The 22,112-nt window shown below is 35.5% G+C and overlaps 1 protein-coding gene across 5 annotated transcripts in view; it reads right to left on the reverse strand.

The window, feature by feature from the left end:
* Window positions 1-328: 328 nt before the first annotated feature.
* BRMS1L (BRMS1 like transcriptional repressor) overlaps window positions 329-22,112 on the reverse strand; it is a 30,433-nt gene continuing 8,649 nt past the window's right edge. Inside the window, exons 3-11 of one of the 5 annotated variants that reach the window (XM_026090812.1) lie at window positions 19,820-19,947; window positions 16,977-17,056; window positions 15,010-15,106; window positions 14,555-14,638; window positions 11,833-11,897; window positions 10,488-10,527; window positions 9,480-9,606; window positions 5,148-5,231; window positions 329-1,239 (exon numbers count right to left, since the gene is read on the reverse strand). In XM_026090812.1, the coding sequence (XP_025946597.1) occupies window positions 5,156-5,231; window positions 9,480-9,606; window positions 10,488-10,527; window positions 11,833-11,897; window positions 14,555-14,638; window positions 15,010-15,106; window positions 16,977-17,056; window positions 19,820-19,947 (697 nt within the window). In that variant the 3' untranslated portion in view covers window positions 329-1,239; window positions 5,148-5,155. Of the gene's footprint in view, window positions 1,240-2,324; window positions 5,232-5,434; window positions 7,045-9,479; window positions 9,607-10,487; window positions 10,528-11,832; window positions 11,898-14,554; window positions 14,639-15,009; window positions 15,107-16,976; window positions 17,057-19,819; window positions 19,948-22,112 lie in introns of those variants that run through there. The other 4 variants (XM_026090811.1, XM_026090810.1, XM_026090809.1 and 1 more) reach the window with 4 other exon arrangements.

Here is a 22,112-nt window from a genome sequence, read left to right on the forward strand (position 1 = left end):
TCTTTAGAACTCTAGGCACTCTCTTTTTTCCAAATATCCGTTAATTAGTATGAGATAGGATTAAAACCAGTTGTCGTACTGCTACAACTACAAGAAACTGAGTAATAAAACTAATAGGATCTTGAAATGGAAAATTCTAAAACTACTGCTAAGTAACTTTGGTATAAATTTACTGCCACCTGCAGGCTTCCATCAAAACACATCTCTAGAATAAGACAAGAGTAAGGATTGGGTTTTGGTACCCCTGCCCCCTGTCATCTATTTGGGAAGGCAGCTTTAATATTCCTATTTATTTCAACTGCTTCAGATTCAGTTTGCTTATAGGAATTAAGAGATCCACTAGTTTTCCCTTGACCAAGGAAATAATGCAGCTTATTTTTATTTACAGAGAAAAAAACATCTTGCCCTTTTCCAGCTTGCTGTTGCTCACAGAGGCAGTGGTGATGTCTGAAGATTTTCCTGTTGAACTGACATGCTAAAGAAGGATACAAGCTTTACTGATGTTAGCCAGCTGTTAAACAAGGGGTACTTTATGTATTTTTTTATTGCTCAAAGAAATTACTACTTTCAAAAATATAGCCCAGACTTAAAATCAAGTAAGTCAGATTTCACAATGCAAATAACATCTGTAATTTAAAAATCTGAAAGCTCTGTTTTAGTAAGACAGTGATGTCCAAATTCTGCTAAGTGGCTTGAGTCCTTCACATTTATATTTTTTCATACCCAAAAGCCATACTGAAAGAATAATTTTGACACTTCTAAAGCTTGGAAATGACAAATACAAAGTTTGCCTAAAGTCTGCCTGCAAAGCCTTTTTTGAACCCATATGAAACAATCCTTAATTACAAAACCAGACAGTATTTTTATCAGACAGTGCCCAGAAAAACTAGGCCAAGTTCCCTTAAAAAAAAGAAAACAAACAAACAAACAAAAACCCACACATTGGTGTTTGACACACAACACATTCCATTTACCCCGTCAATCTTTATTCTGAAGTTGGAATTTCTTCCTTTCAACATGTTCAACATGTCTTTCAGTACCACAATACCTAACTTTGGGCCCTCTGTTAGCTAGTCAATCTCTCATGCTCCGTTTCACCACTCAAATTCTTCACATAATGTCTGGGAAAGTTCAGTGTCTAAAAACGAGGTCTACAGGAGCCAGCACACTGAAACAGGAGTCAGCCCAGCACATCACTTTCTGGAACTATCTTATCAGAAAGTCAAGCCCAGGAAGAATCTGAAAATGTTAAAAGTAACATTAGTTTCATTAGTACAGGATTTTTTATACAGAGAAATAAGAACATATACAATGAAATGCAAGTACAGCTATGCTGGCACTTCCAGGAAATATCTGGCTTACTGAATACATGCTGTGCTTTTGATTAAATCATAAGCAGCAAATCCCATGCTGATTTACTGCAGATGTCTCACGCAGCTGACCTGCAGATTTGCTGCAGAAACACTGAAGTATTTCCAGACATCAGAGTTACTCTGAGAGGACTATCTAAAAGTTCATATGCATCCTTCCTGACCGTACAGCCCCTGAGGTACCTTAGGTGCCTGAACTAAAATATTGGCTACTTGGTCTTAATTCCAATGGTAACTGTGCCCCTAACCTAGAAGGGCCTTGTAAAAAACTTCCTTAACAACTAATCAAGGGCTTTTAAAAAACAGAGCTTACTTGGCCATTGTGTGAAAGCATGTTTGGATGCAGCTGTCATATGCATAGGCTGTACAGAAAACATGTTCCATCTAGTTAACACCAGGAACAGTGAAAGGCTCAGGCAAACTTGATGAGGAAGAAAGCACTGATGATTTTAGCCTGCTTAAATGCAAAGCCTACTGAATATGTGTCTTTTCCCCACCACTTCCCCTTGTCCTCAAAAATAGCTCTTCCCACAGTAATACTTGAAAAATTTCTCCAGAAGATTGGGAGCAGTATTAGTACATCTCTCCCTTGTTTACCAAAACCAAGATCTATTTCTTCTTGCCCCTTATTCTAAAAAAGAATAAACACCCCCCCMCACACACACACAAACTGAACACAGACATACAGCTGATGTGTTTGTTTTGACTTACATATTATGGCAACCCAAACCATGTGACTGTTGTGAAAACTGCCAGTCCAAATAATATTTCCCGTAATGAAGAACAATGAAAAAGGGAAGTATAAGTTGTGTTACACTCAAAACACGAATGTATTCTTCTGGTATATGTCCTGTCACTTAGTAAAACAGCTTAACACAGAGCTAGGAAACTAGCTAAGTACATTGCTAATCAAAACCAGACTTCATCAATAATGAATGACGACACACAAACAGCAACAGGAGGTTCCATTTAATACATTTCACAGGACAGCACTGTCATCATCTACTGTATCTCATCCTTTTCATACTGATGTGATTGAAAATAGGATTAAAGTTATTTTAAATCTAAAAGACTTCATGGCAAGCAGTTAACACTGTCAATGGAAGTCAAAATAATTGCTTACCAGCTACAGTCCTTTTGTTTCCTGAAGAAAACAAAGTCCCTAACACACATTCCTGTTTAAATCTGAACTTACCTCCATGCAGACTCATCTTCAGTTTGCCCTCTGACACCAAAGTCTGCATGAAAATTTCTTCTTAAATCCTGCCAAAATGTTCTTAAGTATTTTTACTAATAGCAATGAAATGTTAAATGTGAGATAAAAAGTTTTAATCGCTCTTTGTCCTAATACCATGAAAACTATAGTTATTTGTGAATCAGTTTCTTGGTATCTAATATTTTTCAAAGTTTATATTACACTCAATCATTCAATGGAAACATTCTATACACTTACTTTTCTTCAAAGCATAATGATTCCTTCCTTTCTAAAATTATGTTACCCCAAATTGAATCAAGTAAAATCTGTTAAAGACTGATGAATAAACAGTCACAATAGAAAGACATGAAAAATTGATCAGACTATTTAAAAATAGTTTCAGAACACATTTGTTCTGTGGCTAGCATCGACTTCTGTGCAAAGGTTTTACATTTCAACTGTTCTTCAAAGTACCTTTTACATATATAGAGAAAAGTTATGCAAATAGATAAAAACCTGTTGGCAGAAGACAGCATTGATTTTGAAACTGAGTGAAAATTTTAGTACTTAAACATCACCTGCCACCTGATGGGAGTGGTGAGCTAGTTATGCAGGCCTTGGCTTACACATTTAAAACAAGATATGCCATGGACTACAAATAGGTGATTTTTATAGTTTTAAATCCAAATCAGTGAGACACAGTGCCAACATCCAAATGTTTTAAAAGTTTAAGGGCCTGTTGTTACAAGACACCTAATAAGTATCATGCGAAATTTAACTTAGGTGTTGTCAGGTTAAATCAATTGTATTTCAACTACATATACATATTTCCGTTATGGAAAAGATGAATGGACCGGCTTGCACTGTGCTGCTGGTAAGAACAAACTGCATCTCCTCTGGAACATAAACATACAAGCCTTTTCTATACCTGTATAGAAAGTTACTTTTTTTACTCAATGCCTGTTATTCTTTCCTTTTTCATATACTGTATCTCAAGGTACAAACAGTATGTCTGACATCTTTTTCCTTTCATTGCTTTATACATCTTAACCCTATTTGTAGGTTAAAGCAACAATTTTGAGTTTTAAAAAGCATTACTGTAGCAGTGCAAAAGATGAAACAGATGGATAAAGGCTAATATAATGTCTATAGTTCAAAGGACTAAACTCTACCCAAGACACCTCTGATATTTTATGACAGAGGGAACAAATGATTAAAGTGTTCAAATATTATAAAGATACATAGCATGAACCAAACACATGGTTTGCACACGAATACAAAATTAACCAATTAGCATGTAAGAAAACCTCTCATACCTTTACAATCACATACACAGAAGTGATTAGGTGTACACAAGGAAAAGCCATAGCTCAGTTTCTTTGAATTCTAGTTATGGAACAGGTAGATCCCAGCTGTTTGATCACTAACACACAGTGTTATGCTTGTTATTTGCCCTGTTAATATGAATAATATTTATACAGAATAAAGAAAACACACACACATCCAGTGCCCAGTCAACCTGCACAGCTGCATAAAGCAGGAATTCCGTGCCCAAAGAGATCAGATTAGAAACAGCCGTAGGAATAATCAACTGCAGCTAGTGAGCTATAATGATCAAGAGCATGCAGGTGAGGAAACAGGTAAACAACTGAACAGGTTAGCATCCTCAGCATGCCCAAAATACAAGCAAAGAAAATGCTGCAAGGAACATCATTCCTCTTTTAAAGACTCAGCTATGCTTTTAGGCAAGGCTTAACAAATAAGCCTTTTTACCCCTGAGCTGGGGAAAGTTAGCTTCTAAATTTAAAGCACTAATAAATACTTAAGTCTCCTTCTTGTCTGCCCATTTATCTAGCACTGCTGAACACTAAGTCTCACCTATAATCATATTGGCCATTCATCTATCATATTTATACATGCAACCCCCACTATACCTTCTATGATTGACAAAGCATGCGAGAAAATTACACAGCATGACTGACCCAAATCAATCCGTCTCTGAATACTATTGATTTAGACCTAAGTAAAATAAATAAATAAATGCAGCACAGGCAGAACTGACATTTTTTGTACTAGATACAAGCTCAGAATTTGATTCAGTTCTTTAAAACAAAGAAATAGGAAAACTAAAATGACTTTCAGTCAATACTTGAACTATTGTCTTAAAATTTTTGTCTAAGATCAGGTACTTAATTTCTGCTGCAGATTTTTTTTTTCTCCTCCTGTCACCAAATTCAATTCTATGCCACAAAAAACAACTACAGAAAAAAGTATTAGCTTCTGGGATAAAAGAGGACTGGTTCTACACTACAAGAAATGAAGCAGAATAATCAGCCTAGCTGAACCAAATGCAAATAATTAAAGTTTTTCCAGTATTTGGAGTTCGTGTTTGCCTACACCAACCCTTCAGCATCATCAGAATTACTAAACATGTAAATGCATAGTAAGTGTGGGAAGTGATATGCTCTCATTAAACCAGCAGATGGGAGTACAGGGAGGAGAAAAGAAACACTAACACCTTGTATACAAAGACTAATGAAGAGACTACACATTATTTTGTTTAAACACAAACTTTTTTGCACCTGCTGTTCTAGGGCACAGGCATTCTTGACAGCATTAAGCTTGCTTTATGAACATCAGTGCAGATTAGTGCTTCCATAAAGTTTCTGAAAGAAAAAAAATTTGAAAAACTAAAAAATAAAATAAACACATACAAAGACTCAAAACTTGAAAGAAAAAAAGTATAAGTCAAAAGTCATTTAAAAGATTTAGGCTTCCTGAAAACTTAAATATTCTCCTCTTTAGGATAAGATACAACAGCAACTCCAAGAAGACTAGGAAACCAAAGAGCAAAGCAACATACAAGAGGTCCACTACCACAGATCATTTATTTATATACTAAGTTAAAAAATATGAATATTTTATTACAAAAAGTTTATCAAACAACTGTATACACACAGTTAATATTGTTAAAAGCCAACATGTCAATTGATACTTTATGTACATTTGATTAATAATGTCATACAGTTGTAGAAAAGCATCACTCGGCAGAAACTGAAGTCTTATTTCAGACATTTGGCATTTGGAAAGTATTTACCACCCTGCACTAGAAGAGACAAATAATATAGGAATAAAACATTTATACGTTACAATAAAAATACTTATTTGCTGTGATCATTTAAAGCAAATGGATGCTTTCTTTCTCCATGAAAAGCCATCTTAAGTGGAGATTAAAGTGCACATAACCAACAGGTTAATAATTCTTCAGCAATCCCACCTATCATTCTAGACGCTCCAAGCACATCACAGTAATGTTCGGGATTTAGGACTTTTCACCGTGGCTTAAATAGGAAGAAAGTTCAGCTTTCCAAGGTTCATGAAATAATTCTGGTGTACAATAAGATGAAGTCACAGAAATTTGAAAAATAATGTTTGGTGAATAAGTCAGTGTAAGTTTGCCCAGATACACACTTTCTGGGGAATATATTTTTCATTTTGAGAAGATTCATAATATTTCATAGAACTGTGGATGAAACAAGGAGAGCATGCAACAATATTTATTTACAAAACCACCCTGGCAGTCAACCTTTGTGGACGACATATAATACAGGTTGGAGCAACACTATCTACTTTATGCATGAGTTTTTGCTGGCAATCTGGGAAAGGGAGGGGGGGAAAGGAAAAAAGAAAATCACCAATGGTTTATTGACTATAGACTAGGGTCCTGAACTACAAAAGTGCTCCTCAAAAACGTAGCTTAAAATATTGGCTTTGTCTCATTACAAGCAAAATAGTAAACCTTACAAAATATGACACAGTCAGTACTAGCAGAACTGTCCAAGGCAATAATTTTAATAAGTCAGTCCACTTGGGATGAAAGAATGCTTATGCATGTTATGAACTATTCAAAAGCAACAGCTGAACAGGCTAAATTTACATCCAAGTGAGAAGCAAAGTTCAGTTTTCACTGAACTGAAAACAAAACGAGTTGCTGGTAATTGTGGTTATCACTTTTATCACACAAACCAATCACCAATGATAAAAATTCTTTTTTTTTTTTCCTTTCATTTTACAAATATGACTTTTAATGAGAAGTTCTGAGCCATTATACTTGCAGAGCAGACTTCATATCTTAGGCACTGGACCCAATTTAGAGGTGGTGAAGTGTCTGTCAACATGATTTAACGTCCTCAGGTTTCTAAAGGCCATCCATATGAAGTTTACATACAGCACTACAAATACACATCAGATACTGCTGTAAATTTATGGGGAATACAAAACACTTAAATACAGCTTTCACCCCATGGCACATCAAGCATGGCAATACCACTTGTTTCACATCTGGTTAGAAATGGTCAGTTGTGATTATGCTTTATTGAATATTTTCCTTTCTGTAGCTGAGAAATATATAGCTTGGACTTGCTTCCATCCGGTCTTTTAAACCAAACTTCATCATGGTTAATTGTTGTTATTATGGCACTAAAAGTGAGGGAAGAAGGAGGGGTGGGGGGGAAGGGGGGGGGAAAAGAAGAAGAATTTAGAAACAAAATCATGGACCTTATAAACTAAAACAACCTCAAAACTGCAGCTGCATTTCTGAACAGTAAATGAAAATATGCATTAGCTGTAAATGCCAGGCTCAAGAGATACAGGCTCTGTTTTAAGTATAGTTTTAGCAGAGTTCTTTAATAACCATAGTTCTTCACTTATCTTTAGTGAAGGTAGTTAACAAATTTTCATCCAACCATTTTCTCTCCTCCTACAAGGAGACATCTACATCACAACAACCACAAATACTTTAACTGGTTAGAACAACAATAGCCACCCTTCTTTTATTAAAGATTACCTATATTAAAAAGCAGATCTGTTTGAAAACATACCACAGAAAATTATTTAAATTGGAGGTATCTGGAAAAGAGTTAAACAGATTGAAACCTAAAATTTGTAGCAAAAACAAACCCGTAAAATATACATACTCAGCTGTGAGCAACTATACCAAGACCAAGAAAAAAAGGCAAAACTTGAATAATTGGACTTAGCTGAATCATTCCTATAAGGAACACTTTTTGAGTAGAGTTTACAACCAAAAAGGCTCTAGACACACCAATTTCCTTTGCAGACTCAGTTTTAAGAATTGAAATTGTAATTGAAGACTGAGAAATAGATTGAACTTGGATAGTGCTAAGCATACAAACAAGGACAAGCATTGTATTTTCAGTACAATTTATCCAGATTGAAAATAGCTGCACTTCAAAGAGTCATCTGGCATTTGTGTACTCTGTCCATTACGATTATCCAGTGTAGAGCTGCAGTGACAATAAATAATTTCACAGTACAAAGCTATTTACACAGACTATATCATAAGCACAACTGTAACTTCAGATTATTTTAAGAGCTGTATGTTTAACATAACCATAAGCATTACTGAATGATATTCCTGTGTGGAGAGTATTTCCTGATATTTACATAAAGCAGCAGGTATTAGGATATTATAGTTACAACTACTAATGAACCTGTATAAAAATTAAAATAGATTTCAGATTTCAAAAAAAAACCCCAAACCCACACACAGTAAAATAAGGAAGAAGATGCTGCAAGTACTACAGGGGCATTAGGTTTATCAGGAAGCTGATAGATTAAAAAGAAAAAAAGAGAAAGAAAAAAAAAGTTTTTCCACAAAAACGTGCATATAACCTGTGGAACTGTCACAAGATGCTGTGGATGCTAAAAGCTTGCATATCTTCAAGGGGAGACTAAAGCAATTAATGGAAAAAGATCTATCACATATTGATCGTGACAACACTGTGTCCAGGAAACCCCTGAGCCTCAAAAGTTGCTGAAATCCTGAAAGGCAGGGAAGTTCCACTATACGCGTGCCCTGTTAAGCATCAGCTTTGGCCATTGTCAGAGAAAGGATATCAGGCTAGGAAGACTTTTTTTTTTTTTTGGCACAGTATTGCTGCTATGTTCTGCAAAACTACTTCAGATTTTTATTTTTTATTTTTTTTAAGTTTCAAAGAGTACATATATAGTTTACTAAAAGGCCTTTCTGTTTCAGCCCTGAACAAACACTGAAACTACTCAAACAGAATCTGTTCCCCCACACAATATACAGGAAAGAAAAGAAACAGTCAGCTTTAACTTCATCTAGCAGTAGTTTACTATAATGTTCTCCAATTAGTGTTAATTTTCATTAAGGAACAATAGCTCAGCCGTACCTGGGTAGTGGTTCATATTTAATCAACACTCTGCTCTTTGACTGATTTGCCCCATTCAATAGGAGACAAGACATACATTTAGTTAAACTACTGATTTAAATATATCCAACTTTTTAATTTGGCAAATTTTATGCAATACAACAGAAAGAAAGAAAATACATTGAGATATCTTAAACATTCAACCAATTTTGCACTGTTATATTTATACCATTCCTGGAAAGAAACTTTGTAAAGAGGAGTAAATGCCGTAAAAAAAGTTTCCAACTGCTTTATTTCTGAGTATTGATCAACTGAAAGCAAAGCTTATCTTTAACAGTGGAAAGTATTTTTCCCACAATTAAACATTTTCAAGATGGCCAGCAGCTCAAATTCTCAGGGCAACAAAATCCCAAAATGCCAAAAAAATTAAACAAAGGCTATTCAGAAACTAGTAAGAACTCTATAAACTTAAATCCTTAAGTGAGTTCCTGACCTGACAAACATTTCGTTACCTTCAGTGAGATCCAACCTTTACTGGCCTCTCTCAAATTCCAGCACGCAACTTTCTACTTTGATAATGCCTATTTTCCAAGGTGAACTAATAAATAAGTTATTGATGTGGCAGTATTTTCAAATAAGCCTTATTCTTCAGTCTTCATCATATTATTTTTTGCTTAACAGCATTGTACAGAGATGCATAAACCGAATAACCTTTACCTTGTAGGACATTCATCTTTTTTATCAATGCATATCGTCTGTCCACGTCCATACCACTCTCCATCATAATAGAGTCTTCCTTCTTCAGACCTAGCACTGTGCAGATGCTTTTCTAATTTGACAGGTGCTGAAACAATCAATAAAAGCCACTTAATACTGACTTAGTCAATTAGGTTTATAAAAACACTTTCAGTAAGTTATTTACATACAGCATAAACAGCCTTTCATTGTCAAAAGTAGCCTTTAATAACTAACTTAACACACCAGAAAATTAGAAGCAAGATACCTTCTTATTCCCCATCAGCTATATTTCAGTTAGATTTTCACTCTCAGATAGCAATTATCTTTCCTACCACCTTCTAATATCTGCGATGTGAATTTTCACAAGCAGTGATATAGACAAGCCTTCAAATAGCAGAACCTGAAAACTTTTTATCAGTGCACCAAGTCATTTACCACAACACGCAACTAGTAATACATCATTAAAAGAAATACACCATCTGCTTGCCTTCTCTCCCTTCTCCTTGTTACTCACGACCCCCAGGTAATTACCTCAGTGCCAAATATCAGTTACCACTCTTTCCCATAACTCTACTTTTTCAGGGTTGTAGCTTGCACTGAATGTGAGAAGCTTTTAAAATGTTCCTCTAAGATCTAGATGCTCTCAGTTTTCTTTCCCACATTGCGTAAACTTACGTTTATACGTAGTAAGCATAGCTTACTAACATAATCGGTGTAACTCACTTTTAAAGTAATATTTTTGTTGATAATTTCCCACAATTCAGGTGGAATACATAACATGTCATCTACTGGTAAATAAACAAAATCATCAGCAACCCAGATACAAGTCTGAGCACCTGAGAAAGAGGAAAGAAGCAAGCCAGATCATCTGGTTACCTCACCCCATCCTCCAACAGTATATCAGGCTAAAATAAATGTTATCTGCCTAGGTGTGGTTCGCACTGTTGCACAGGCAAGTTCTGCTTTGTGAAACCAATGTTCACTTACGTTCTGGCTTTACTCTGTGGGGCCCCAGTGTAGCCATTGCCTTGAAACACAAAAGAAGAAAACAAAGTTAGTCAGCATGCCTAGCCTTTTTTCCCCTTTAACCACCAAGTTCAATTATCAGGTTCTGTTTTAGTTCTGTTGCAGTGTAGCTCAAGATACCTGCTTTTACATTCCAAAACATCAGACCAAAACTTGGCATAATTCTGATTCTGAAACACAAAACGCTGTATGAACGACCTACTGATTGGATTCATAAATTATACTCTTAAGCTCACAAATTTTTTCTCATGTGAACTGTGGATCACACTTAATACTAAGCAGAAAAAAAAAATCTAAGATTGGATATCTTTAGTTCTTTTAAATAAATTCACAAAAAGGCAAAATCCCAATAGATTCTGCATTTCTTGCCGTTGTTTTAAATCATGTCACACAACAGCTAAGAAACCTAAGGAAAAGATACTTTGTGACTGCTCCTCTGATGCCATCAGCAGAGAAGAGTCAGACAAGTTTTCATGTAGGCATCACATTCTACTTTCTGTTTAGGAAGTAGTTAAAAACATAAAGCAGGATGCAAAGAGACTCAAAACATTCCCCAGCAAGTTTCATAATTCACATGAAGTTTGCTGTTCCATAAGTTGAGAGGCACTGATTTTTGCTAGAGTACAAGAGGAAACTTTCTGGTCAAGCCAGGCAAGAATAGCATTTGGTTACACAAGATTAACAATATGATAAAAACCTGATGAAGGGACTGTGCACTCAAAAGTTGAGTTATTTTTTCAAATATATCAGTTGGTCAAGCAAACTTCTCTTTCTGTAAACCCTGATTCTCTTATAACCTGGGAAAATCACAGCTAAAACTTTAGCATACCAAGAAAATGGCATGAGAAATCAAAGCATAGAAACCTTGATAAAATAAACAATTTACTATGAGAAAACACACCATATTATATTCAAACATTTTAATTTAAAACAAAATGCAATGAAACTGCTGAAGAGTTTCTACCCAACTTCTTTAGACTATACAGAATCATGACAGTCTTGACACAGGCTTTAGGATCAGTTTATCATGGAAAATTACGGATTACCTGTTTTAGGCATAACCTCTCCCACCCCCTCAATTTCTTCTGTGTGATTTGGGTTGAATCGGAAAAGGCAATAACAACATAGCTTGAACTGGAATCATTAGCTGATCATTGCAGAAATAAAAAAATCTATTTAGAGTGTTGATTGTATTAGAAGCACATTTACATATTTGTAAGAGACAAAAGGACTGGACAAAACCCCAAACAAACAAACAAAAAACCAACCCAAAGCTACTGTACTGGCATTCATCCTTTTGTCTTACCTTCCTTATTGTTGTCCAATCTTCAAGTATATCAAGGTCTTGTAACATATAAACTATATAGGGGCGTTGAAAAGTTAAGGGATTCTCTTTTAAATGGAGAAAATAAAATACCCTAAAGATTGTAGAAAGATGTTAATAGCTCTATTCTGCCAATTGTTCATGCAAAGAATACCTACAGGAAGCAAAAGCTCAGGAGGAAAAAAAAAAAAAAGTGCATCTGAGTTAAGAAACTCAATATACTTTAAAGTTAAGAGGGATAAGTAATACATAGATATATACTTATACTATTGGAACTCAACATAGGGATACAAAATTAACAATTAGAATGTACCCATTCTGTCCCTGACAGTACCAAAAGCATTCTATTTACAGGTTAGAATTCAAATTCATTGCAACTTCAATTTGCCACTGCAAATCAGCACCTACACCAGTTATCAGCTTTATTAAAATTACCATTTTTACAGTATTCTGCACCATATTTCTTAGAGTGAAGAGTGTAAACAGTGCCACATCTGAATATCAAATACCTAAAAATCAGTAGTGTAAAGTTAAGCCAAAGTCCCTTCCCTGAACTATCAACTCTAAAGTACAAATTGTCTATTAGAACAATACATGCATTTCAAAACAAAACTACATATAGGATACCTATTTCCACTATAAGACTCCTCAAATTTTGTTTCTCCTCAATTCATCGCATAAAAACAATTAAATAATAATTAAAAAAAAAAGAGGAGTTGAGGTCATGAGAGTTTCAAGAAAGGAAAGTTAAAATTAAGAATGTTTAGCTATTTTCAAACATGCTTTCCTCTAAATTGCAAAGAATTACAAATCAAAAGCCACATAAGATTTCTAGCTATGTGCTTTACACAGATCTGCATAAACCAACTAGGTCAAAACCACTTTTAAGTCATAAGCAACAGCAGCAAATTAATTTTTCACGACAAAGGATTTTTCAGTCATATGAGTTGCCTGAAGTTACTGGGTTTTTAGATCTAATACTAATATTAATATATCACTTTGTTTGAAAGTTTATTCTAAAACAGAAAAGTAGTTCATAATTCACAGAATCTGATGCTATTTATCTTGACATCCCAACAAAAAGGATAACTGAGAGCTAAAGATACACTTTCACACAACTTGACAGTGAAGTTACCAAGAGTTGAGAAACTAAGCAGACATTTACATCCGCATTGATTTACAACATTTAGCTTTGAGCACTAGTTAAAAAACCCACCTCCACTAAACTGCATTATGACACATCCTAATTGAAAAAACAAGCATTATTCATTTTTTAGATAAAGCATCTGTCTGGGATGTGTTCCAATAAATCAGCCATCCTGATTCAGAGTGCCCCAGTCAGAACATAAATCAGGACATGTATAAGGATACCCGAAAGTGTAAGAGTGAGCGAGTGTGTTATAACAAAAGATAACAGTTTTTTTCTAAAGCTTCTTCCTTCCCACCTTCACCTCCCCATTAGTCAGGTAATTTTGCCAAAATAGCAGGATATTTTGGAGCAGCTTAGCAATAAAAATGGCCTTTATGCCCTATAATGTCAATATTTTGGAACTGGTCATTTCTAGGCAGTCTCCACGATTCAGGCAACTTCTGAACCATCACATTGCTATGCTATAGAAAAAGAGGGAATGGGGAGGAAGGGAGAGAGAAAAGAATGCTCAGGTTGCAAAGGCAAGTCCTTCTTTCTCTGGAGAAAGATGATACTGTCTCCTAGGTGTTATACTTTATTTTCAGGGTGACACCTTAAAAAGTTTCAACTGCACTGCATGCTCCTCACCAGCTATGAAGAAGTTATCAATGCAATATTCTTAAATACTATACTTACTCTACCCCAAAACACTAACAGTCCCAATTCTTGGAAGTTAGAACTTGAAATCAAAGTGGGTTTAAAGGCTACGGAATTATTCTGAAGTAATAATCTAGTAAAAATATCCTGGTATGAAAAGCCAAGCCACACAGGAGAAGTTACACAAGTCAAGGTTTTTTTGCAAACACAATACCTAATTTTTTCTGCTTTCTCCTTGTACCTGATTGTCAAACCCAATCTCCATTACACCAAGAGTACACCTTCCACCAAATTTAGTCTTTTAATAAAACCAGACTCCAGTAACTAGAAGTTATTACTTATTGATTCATCTTTAGAAGACCTTTTAATATGAGTGTTACCACCCTTTTGTGTCTTCACAAAAGAAAAAAAAATACATATATATCTTTTCCTATCTTTAATAACCATCTAAACAACTCTGTTCTGAACCTCTTCTCCCAGAATGCTTGCTTTTCAGGAAGACAGCTGGACTGAGCATGCTTCAAGATACATTCTTCCTCATTCATCGTGCCTTCCTTAGTACACGCAGTGTGTAATTCAGAGCTCTGAAGTTCCTCCTTTCCAACTCACTATATTGGAAAAATGACAGTAAATACTTACCCAAAATATGAGCCAAATCACCTCTATTACTTGAAAAGCTGGAAAAAAAATATTTTTATAAATACTCTCTATAGTGAAACTAGTAGTTAAAAAGGAGAATATAAATTTCATTTAGACAGGATATGTCAACCAGATTTCTTTCACCTGAACTAGATTAACATCTGCCTTCCAAAAAAAAAGACAACACCCACAGTTTTGGGAATTCATTATCACCGCAGTAAGACTAGCTATAAACAGTGGAACACTACTAAAAAGAACAATGATTGTTGTAAAGGATATCTGACACAACAACAGGTTTCTTTTTATCTGGACTAAATGGATCCTTCCTTTTCTTCCTGGACTGTAGTTCATCATTCCATAATTCTGAAAAAGACAATAATAAGAATGTGCTATGAATCAGAAATATCTGTACATCTAGCTCTTTTTACAGCAAAAACATTGTCCAAAAATTGAAGATATTCAATTTTCTGGTGAGATGGTGTTTCTTACAGAAAGAATGTATTGCATGATTCTGCAGTCATAGATCAATATTCTCAAGACACACAAGAGATGCTGACAATTACTGGACCAAAGTTTGTTTTAAGGTTAAATTCAGTCCCATAAAGTCTATGGAGTAGTTCTGCACAGCATTCTACCGGATAATCTGAAACTCCCCAGACGTACTAACTGCATGTTCAAGTAATCAGTAGCTACCAGAAGATTAAACAAAACAAAATCTTTCAGTTTCTATCCACCTGAGGTAATGTCAATGCTATGCCKGTCTTCTTCAAGTCTCCTAATCTTCTCTTCCAGTTCACTTTGTACAGTATCATACAGTAGAAGCTTTTCACTCTTAAAAAAAAGARGGCAAGAAGTTATGCATTTTTACGTGACTAAGTTCTATTATCCAAATATATATAACATGGTACGACACATCAGAAGGAAGAGCAGATTTAGGCAGAAGTTTTCAGAAGCAATAAAGTGTATGACATATTTGTCTATCCAGTTTCTTAGCATGAGATCCTAGATCTTTAAAGACAGTGCATTCACTTGGCATAAACATATTTACATTTATCAGCTATCAACAGCAAGAATAGATAACTAAAAGCATGCAGTTAGATTGCCAGAATCACTGTTTGTATTTTGACACAAATACAGTATTTTCCTTATGGATAGCAAACACTTATCCACAAAGAACTGTAAAGAAGTAAATTCTACTCCATGTTTCTTTAAAGATCAAAAAAGCTAACTTTTTCATTAAAATTCTTTTATTAAGCTACCTCCAATAATAAAATTGTAGTATTTTATAGTGCATTCTCATCTAATTACTACAGTACTTATTATTAACAAAAATACAAAAATACCTCCTTACTATAGAAATAATTTGTGTGCATAATTATAATCTAGGTAGTTGTGAAAGCAAAAATGTCTACCTTAAAGCTGTGATAAACACTCTTACCACAGTACTTTAGAAAAGTTAGCTAATTAACCCTTTTAAAAGAAGATTTCTGATCCAAATAGATTAACATAATGCCTTCGATGTCAGGTGTATCATTAGCATCTTTTATCTACAAAGACAAATGGAAATGCACTCATATATGAACATTCTACAGCATTTAACAAATTCTAACCTCTATTCCATCCTTAACTTTTTCAGAATGAGAAAATAAGCTTTGTGTTACAACTGCTCTCATTTATGGTCTGCCATATAGAACCGATAACAAAGTTACACTCTACCTGCACAGACCAGTTACCTTTTTAAAAGCAGCACCTAAAACCTCCAAACTCTGTAAATCAGCGATTTGGATTTAAGCCAAGTTGTGAGTCTCAAAGAAACAGAACTACTTACACTTTCATAAGCTTGCACGCTTACTAAAATGTAAGTAGGAAATGCATTTCCTACAGTTGCAATGTAAAGTTCATTTAAATTCCAAAGACCTCTTTTTGCATATTTTTCAACCCCTTAATATAAGAAGGAAGTAATGAGTGGTCCTTCATTAGACCTCATGCTTTCCCAAGGTATCAAGAAAATGGAAATTTTTTTTTAAAGAATGTGTGTATATCCTTCACTGGTGTATTAGGAGTCCTGGACTTCAGTCATACAATCAACCACTCAGAAGAAAACACATGTAAGCAACTGTAGTGGGGGGCTGAGGAGGACTATGTTGCAAATTTCAGGATCTAAGTAGCTATGTTATAGGATCAGAGAGATACACGTGTTTGTACTAGGGTACCCAGTGTCCAGATACTTAAACAGAAAGGTTTATGTTCAAAGAGAGAAATATATCTTTCCAGTAACTGCTTTTGAAAGGACAGCTAGTGATACAATTGCCAAAGACATCATAAAAAGTCTTAATAAGACTTCTGTTTTTCCTCTCCAAAAACGCAAGGTGTTTTTTGCTAAAATTATGGTAGGCATTTTAGTTACTGTTCTAGGTAATTATTATATAACAATAGATTGTCAGATGATATTTTTAACCTGTAATAAGATCCTATTAATGAAAACTAAGAAACCTTAGCTATACTTATATGCAAAGCCAAACTAATATACAGCTAATTTGACATGCTTTGAACAATTTCTATAATGGACTTAAATGTCAGAAGACAAGTGCATTAAAATAGCAAATAATAGCAATACTGAAAAACATGCACTGGACCTTGGAAGTTTGACACAGTAAAAGATAGATGAGATCAGCTATCAATTGAAAGTAGCTGGCACTACCTCACAGTGCTGTCGAGAGGCTTGAATTTCGCATTCGTACTTGTTCTTCACAGATTCCAGACAAAGCTCTCTATAGATACCTGTAATCAGACAAATTACAGCAATATTAGTCCCTGTAGCTAATATCTGACTTCAGAATTCTCTCTTAAGATTGCCTGCAAGTCTCAAAAACATGTATATACTTGAAAATGCAAATATATTATATTAGGCACTTATAGTGGCTAGCTACTCTAAAGAATAAAAATAGCTAAAGAGATTACTTGTGGTTTTCTATAAAGTCTGAAGATCTGAAGGAAAATAAATGCTATTTATGCTTCCCCCCCCAACTACAGATTGTATCAGCTGTCATGTTAACCTTGCAAAATAGATCTATTTCATATTTCTGCCAAGATTATCCTGGATATCCTCAGTTTTCAAATACATGAGATACTCAACAGCCTCTTTATTTGCTATTCAGCGTTTTAAATAATGTTTTGGGGTTTTTAAAGAGCTAAAAAACAGAATAAAAGAATGTCTTTCTACAAATTAATATATTAGAATAAGGCTTCCTTCACAAAGCACCACCCCAATAAATCATAGTGATTAACAAGATTCTGCTCCATTCTTAGGAATATCTTTCTTGTGAAACAAAGGATACTTCTGAATATTAGGACTATTTCTTAAACATTTCTGAAAATGCATCTACCAAGCTGACAGCTGAAAAAAGTCTGAAAGATACCTGGAAAAGTAATATGTGGCAAGTACAAATACAACACAATTTAATACTTTTAAGGTATTAAACACAAAATACGTAAATTGTTCCAGAATACCATCTTCAGGAGTTAAGTTTACACACACTGGTGCTGCCTAGTAACAGGAAAATACCCAGCAAAAACAACTTTCCTTATAGTTCAGCTGACTATAAACAAATACAAGACTAGAGGAACAATATTGTTATAGGCAATTCCTCTGAAAAACAAACCACAAAGTATTAAGTCAAGCATCTTTCTTGTGCTTGCACTTTTGATGAAGCATTTAAAGTGCTGTTCTCTTACATCAGTGCATTATGCTTCCCTGCTACCCCCACTCCTTTAGCGCCCCAGGCTGACTGGCATATCCAAGTCTACCAATTTATAATCACTGCTTATTTCCCTGAAATCAAGCAGTGTGGGTATGAATAGTTCTAGAAGAAAAAGACATCCACAACTTGCTGAAATAGTCAGGATCGACATATTGTGCTAAGAGTGCTCACTGACCTGAAGGACAGAAAAGAAAGCCATGCGTTCTTCTATCACAGAGGCAATTACATTCATAGTTCAGCTAAATTTATTTTTCTCTTCCCCTCTACAAAGCAGAAGAGGGTCCTTAGTGGTTACTTGCTGGAGCTCAAGCCCTGCTACTGCCCACTTCTGTCAAGGCCCTCACACAGTAAGAGCAAACAAGCCTGTCCTGCATTTTCTTGATTTCATGATCCAAGTCTCTCCGGAATATTTTTCTGAATCTAAGTTGAGAGGGGAAAAATAAATAAATAAATAAAATCCTGATTTATAACCTCAGCTTCAAGGAAACTTGTAGCATTTACCCTGGGCTCTTTATACATTAGAACATGGATCTTCAGTGCTGTCGAAGTTTTGAACCAGGAGAATCTCAAATATTCTGCCTCTCAATACCTGCCTACATGAAAGTACTGACGGACAGTCACATTTAAAACTGAAAATCAAAAACCTACATTAGGGTTGCTTTCATGTCAAACCTTCTGGGAATCCTCTGTGAAGTGTGAGAAGGCTAACAAGGATTGAAAAAGTGTCAAGTAAATTTGGGGTAAAGATCTTAAAACCCCAAAAATCTGGGTCCCCAGCCAAAGTAGAGAAAGATATATGAAGAAGACAAGGGGTAGGGGAAGGTGGGAAAATATGCAGTAGCCCAAAAGACTAACTCCCTTCACAGCCTGAAGGCAAAAGCATGAAGGAAGAGCTACTGAGTAGCACTGAAGTAGCACCAGTATTATGAAAAGCATAAGCATGCTTGTCGTTTTCCAGTTTGGTGGCACTGTGCTTCTGCTGGATCTCTTAGAAATGACATTGGCAGCTTTTCTGGCTGCCTTTGGCTCTTTGACAGCCTGTGTTAGGTAACCCCTAGACAGCTGAATTACTGCAAAAAAGAGTCAAACTATGACATGAAAAGACTTTACAACAGGGAAGTACAGAACTTTGTCTACCTAGAATACTGCCATCCCATAAGACTATATGGTTGTGTCCCAGAAGAATAAATAAGTTCTTGTCTCCTTCTTCTACCAGCATAAAAGCTTCAATAATTAAAACATAGCTTAGATAAAATCTGCTACAGACAAGAGTTTTCTTCCTTCCCCAGACTGGGACAGGGAGATGGGAACAGAAGAATATAAAAGAAACAGACTAGAAGAGCAGGAAAAACATGAGCATCTAGGATGACAAGAACGAACCAGCAAGCACTTCATGAGATGACATCTACACATCTTTTCACTTCATCTGTGACAGAGGCGCAGACCTAATCCCAAGTTTTCTGACTAATTACAGTGATCACTGTTTTTAATTCAGCAATTTTGCGCTAACTATGCAAAGGCAGCCAGACATTAAATGAAACACAAGTACGCCATATTTTTGGTGTGATGTTATCAGGTAACTCACTCAAAGAAATAAGCAACTAAACATTTTGACTTGGAAAATATATGTTAAAAAAAAAAAAAGCATGCCACACTCTCTAGCTTTAAAAAAAACCCAACAACATTCCTTTAACAATTCTGAGGGGAGGGAAAAAAACAAAACACTTACAATGCATAGCAAATTTAGATCATTAAAACAGAAACACTCATTTTATATGCCTACCTGCCACCTTTGTTCGGATTTGCATATTTTCTTGTAAAGCTGCCAATGGTTCTAAGTACTCAGGTGCTTTTCCAGCTATGACCTCTTGTAGTTTTGCATCCACTTGGCTTAATCTTTCTTTGTAAAGTCTTAAAACAATATTAAAAAAAAAAATCCAACTTTATTTAAAAGCAAACACAAGTTAGAAGAAATTTTTTATTTAACAGAACTATTCTGCATCTACTTATTAATGCTATAGCACACCCAGTGAAGCAAAGAAATTTAAGATTTGTTACCATTTGAATTTTCCAATATATATTTTCCTTTTGAACAATATTTCTCATGTCTATTAAGCCTTTCTGGAAAATATGTGCAACCAGTAAGAAGCGTAGAAAGTAAAGATAAATTTGTCTTCATCCTTATAAAATGAAATGCATCTCCATCTCTATGTCTAATAGGTGTAACAGAGCAGGAAGTAAATCAACACGGAAGAGGACAGGAGAGGATGTTACAATACATAAGAATGATGGGGCTTATGTCATTGTAGGGAAAGGCAGATATTTTGTGTATAGAAATTCCTGCATTCACGTATTTGCTTCCACCCTACCATGAACCAAAGGAAAAGACAGGCAGGCTCTTACTGAAACAACCCTCATTGCAGTGAAAATCCACATATCACAAACTATCACAACTGCCATGGGATAACTTGTAACTGACATCTTCTAGTCTTACCAAACAGAAATGGAAAAGTTAAATATTTACATTTTACCTGATATTCATTCTCTCTGTGAAAGCTGATATTTACTGCCAGACAATGCAAAGAAATTTGATGAATTTTGAAGAATTTAATTCAGTATCTATTACAAGCATTTCAATCACAATAAAGCTCCATTCTGTACAACTGATAACTTAAACAAAATGTTATATGGCAGAACCATCAATATAATCAGATCTTCCTGCATTCGTTTTTACCATGCGCTCTACTATCAAAAGTTGTAGCATTAAGGTAACACATATAACACAGGTGGTATACGCTCAAGAACACAGCAGATCTTACCCATTTATACAGTTCACACTTCTTTGGGCCAGGGATGCTGTTTTTTTACTTAAGGTGCATAACTAAGTTATGAACTATATAGGGAAAAAGTTCACGTATATTGATGCATGCAGACCTACTTGAAAAATAGTGCCTGTTCACCTGCCACCAGCCTGCTCATTGTTTTACTTTGATGACAACTCAAGAGTTCAAACATATGTACCTAACCCAGCAATAGTCAAACACCAATCACCTCCCTCGTCAGCCTGCAGGCTGTTTGAGTAAGATATACACTTTATCAGACTTGCAGTCAACTGACATAACTTGCAATTGATTAAAAAACAATTTGCTGGCCTCATAATCCATGAAGGGCATCCTATGCATACTGTGGTTAACTTAGAGCAACAACAGAATTATCTGCAGCTAGAACTGCATTGTGCACAAGAGTGGGTGGGTCACTAACATCTGATTACACACCACTGAGTTACAGTTAGATCAGAGCAAGCAGTTATGGATGAGGTGCTACAAGCACTTGGAATCATGCAGCAGTCGATGAACTAGAACTGCTTATCCAGTACTTTCAAACAGTGATTTGCCCAAAATGGACAGCTGCTATCAACCACTGTAAACCCTACTTATCTCATAGCACTTGAATTCTGTTTTGCTGAAAAGGAAGAGGAGGCAGATGCAACTGTTTTCATCTCTGCTGTCAGTCAAGACTAAACACTTCATTGTTTATGTATCTTTTTCTTATTTCCCAATATAATTACCTCCATATTCATGCCTGCTCCTTCCTATAATCTTTCTTCTCCCATTCTAATGCTCCTCCCTTTCCAGTATTCCCATCATCACAGTTCTTCCCACCCCTACAAACACCCCAATCTCTCCTGAACTCAAAAGCTGGCAGTTTTTCAAATGGCAAACCAGTCCGTATTGACTGGCTCTAACACTCATCAGTTGGCTCAGCAGTTATGGTCCCATTTCCCAGGTTGCTCCACGCTCAGCCAGAACAGAGAAGGATGGCAGATCAAACAGTTTTCTCCATGCACTGCAGCAAGCCAAAGAAAGTGCCTGTCGGACAATTTTTTCCAGACCATATTATACAGACCTTGCAGTGTTCTGTTACGCCAAGCAAGCTGAATGCCCTAGTTCTCTTGTAGAGAGAACTATCTCACAGCACAAACACTCATCTGGAATGTAGTGATATCAGACTAAATTTTAAATAAAAAAAAAAAAAAAAAACCCACCTCAAAAAAAAAAAAAGGCTCAAGAACAGAC

The sequence above is a fragment of the Apteryx rowi genome, unplaced genomic scaffold (genome assembly GCF_003343035.1).
Source record: "Apteryx rowi isolate R43461 unplaced genomic scaffold, aptRow1 scaffold_88, whole genome shotgun sequence".
Classification (NCBI taxonomy): domain Eukaryota; kingdom Metazoa; phylum Chordata; class Aves; order Apterygiformes; family Apterygidae; genus Apteryx; species Apteryx rowi.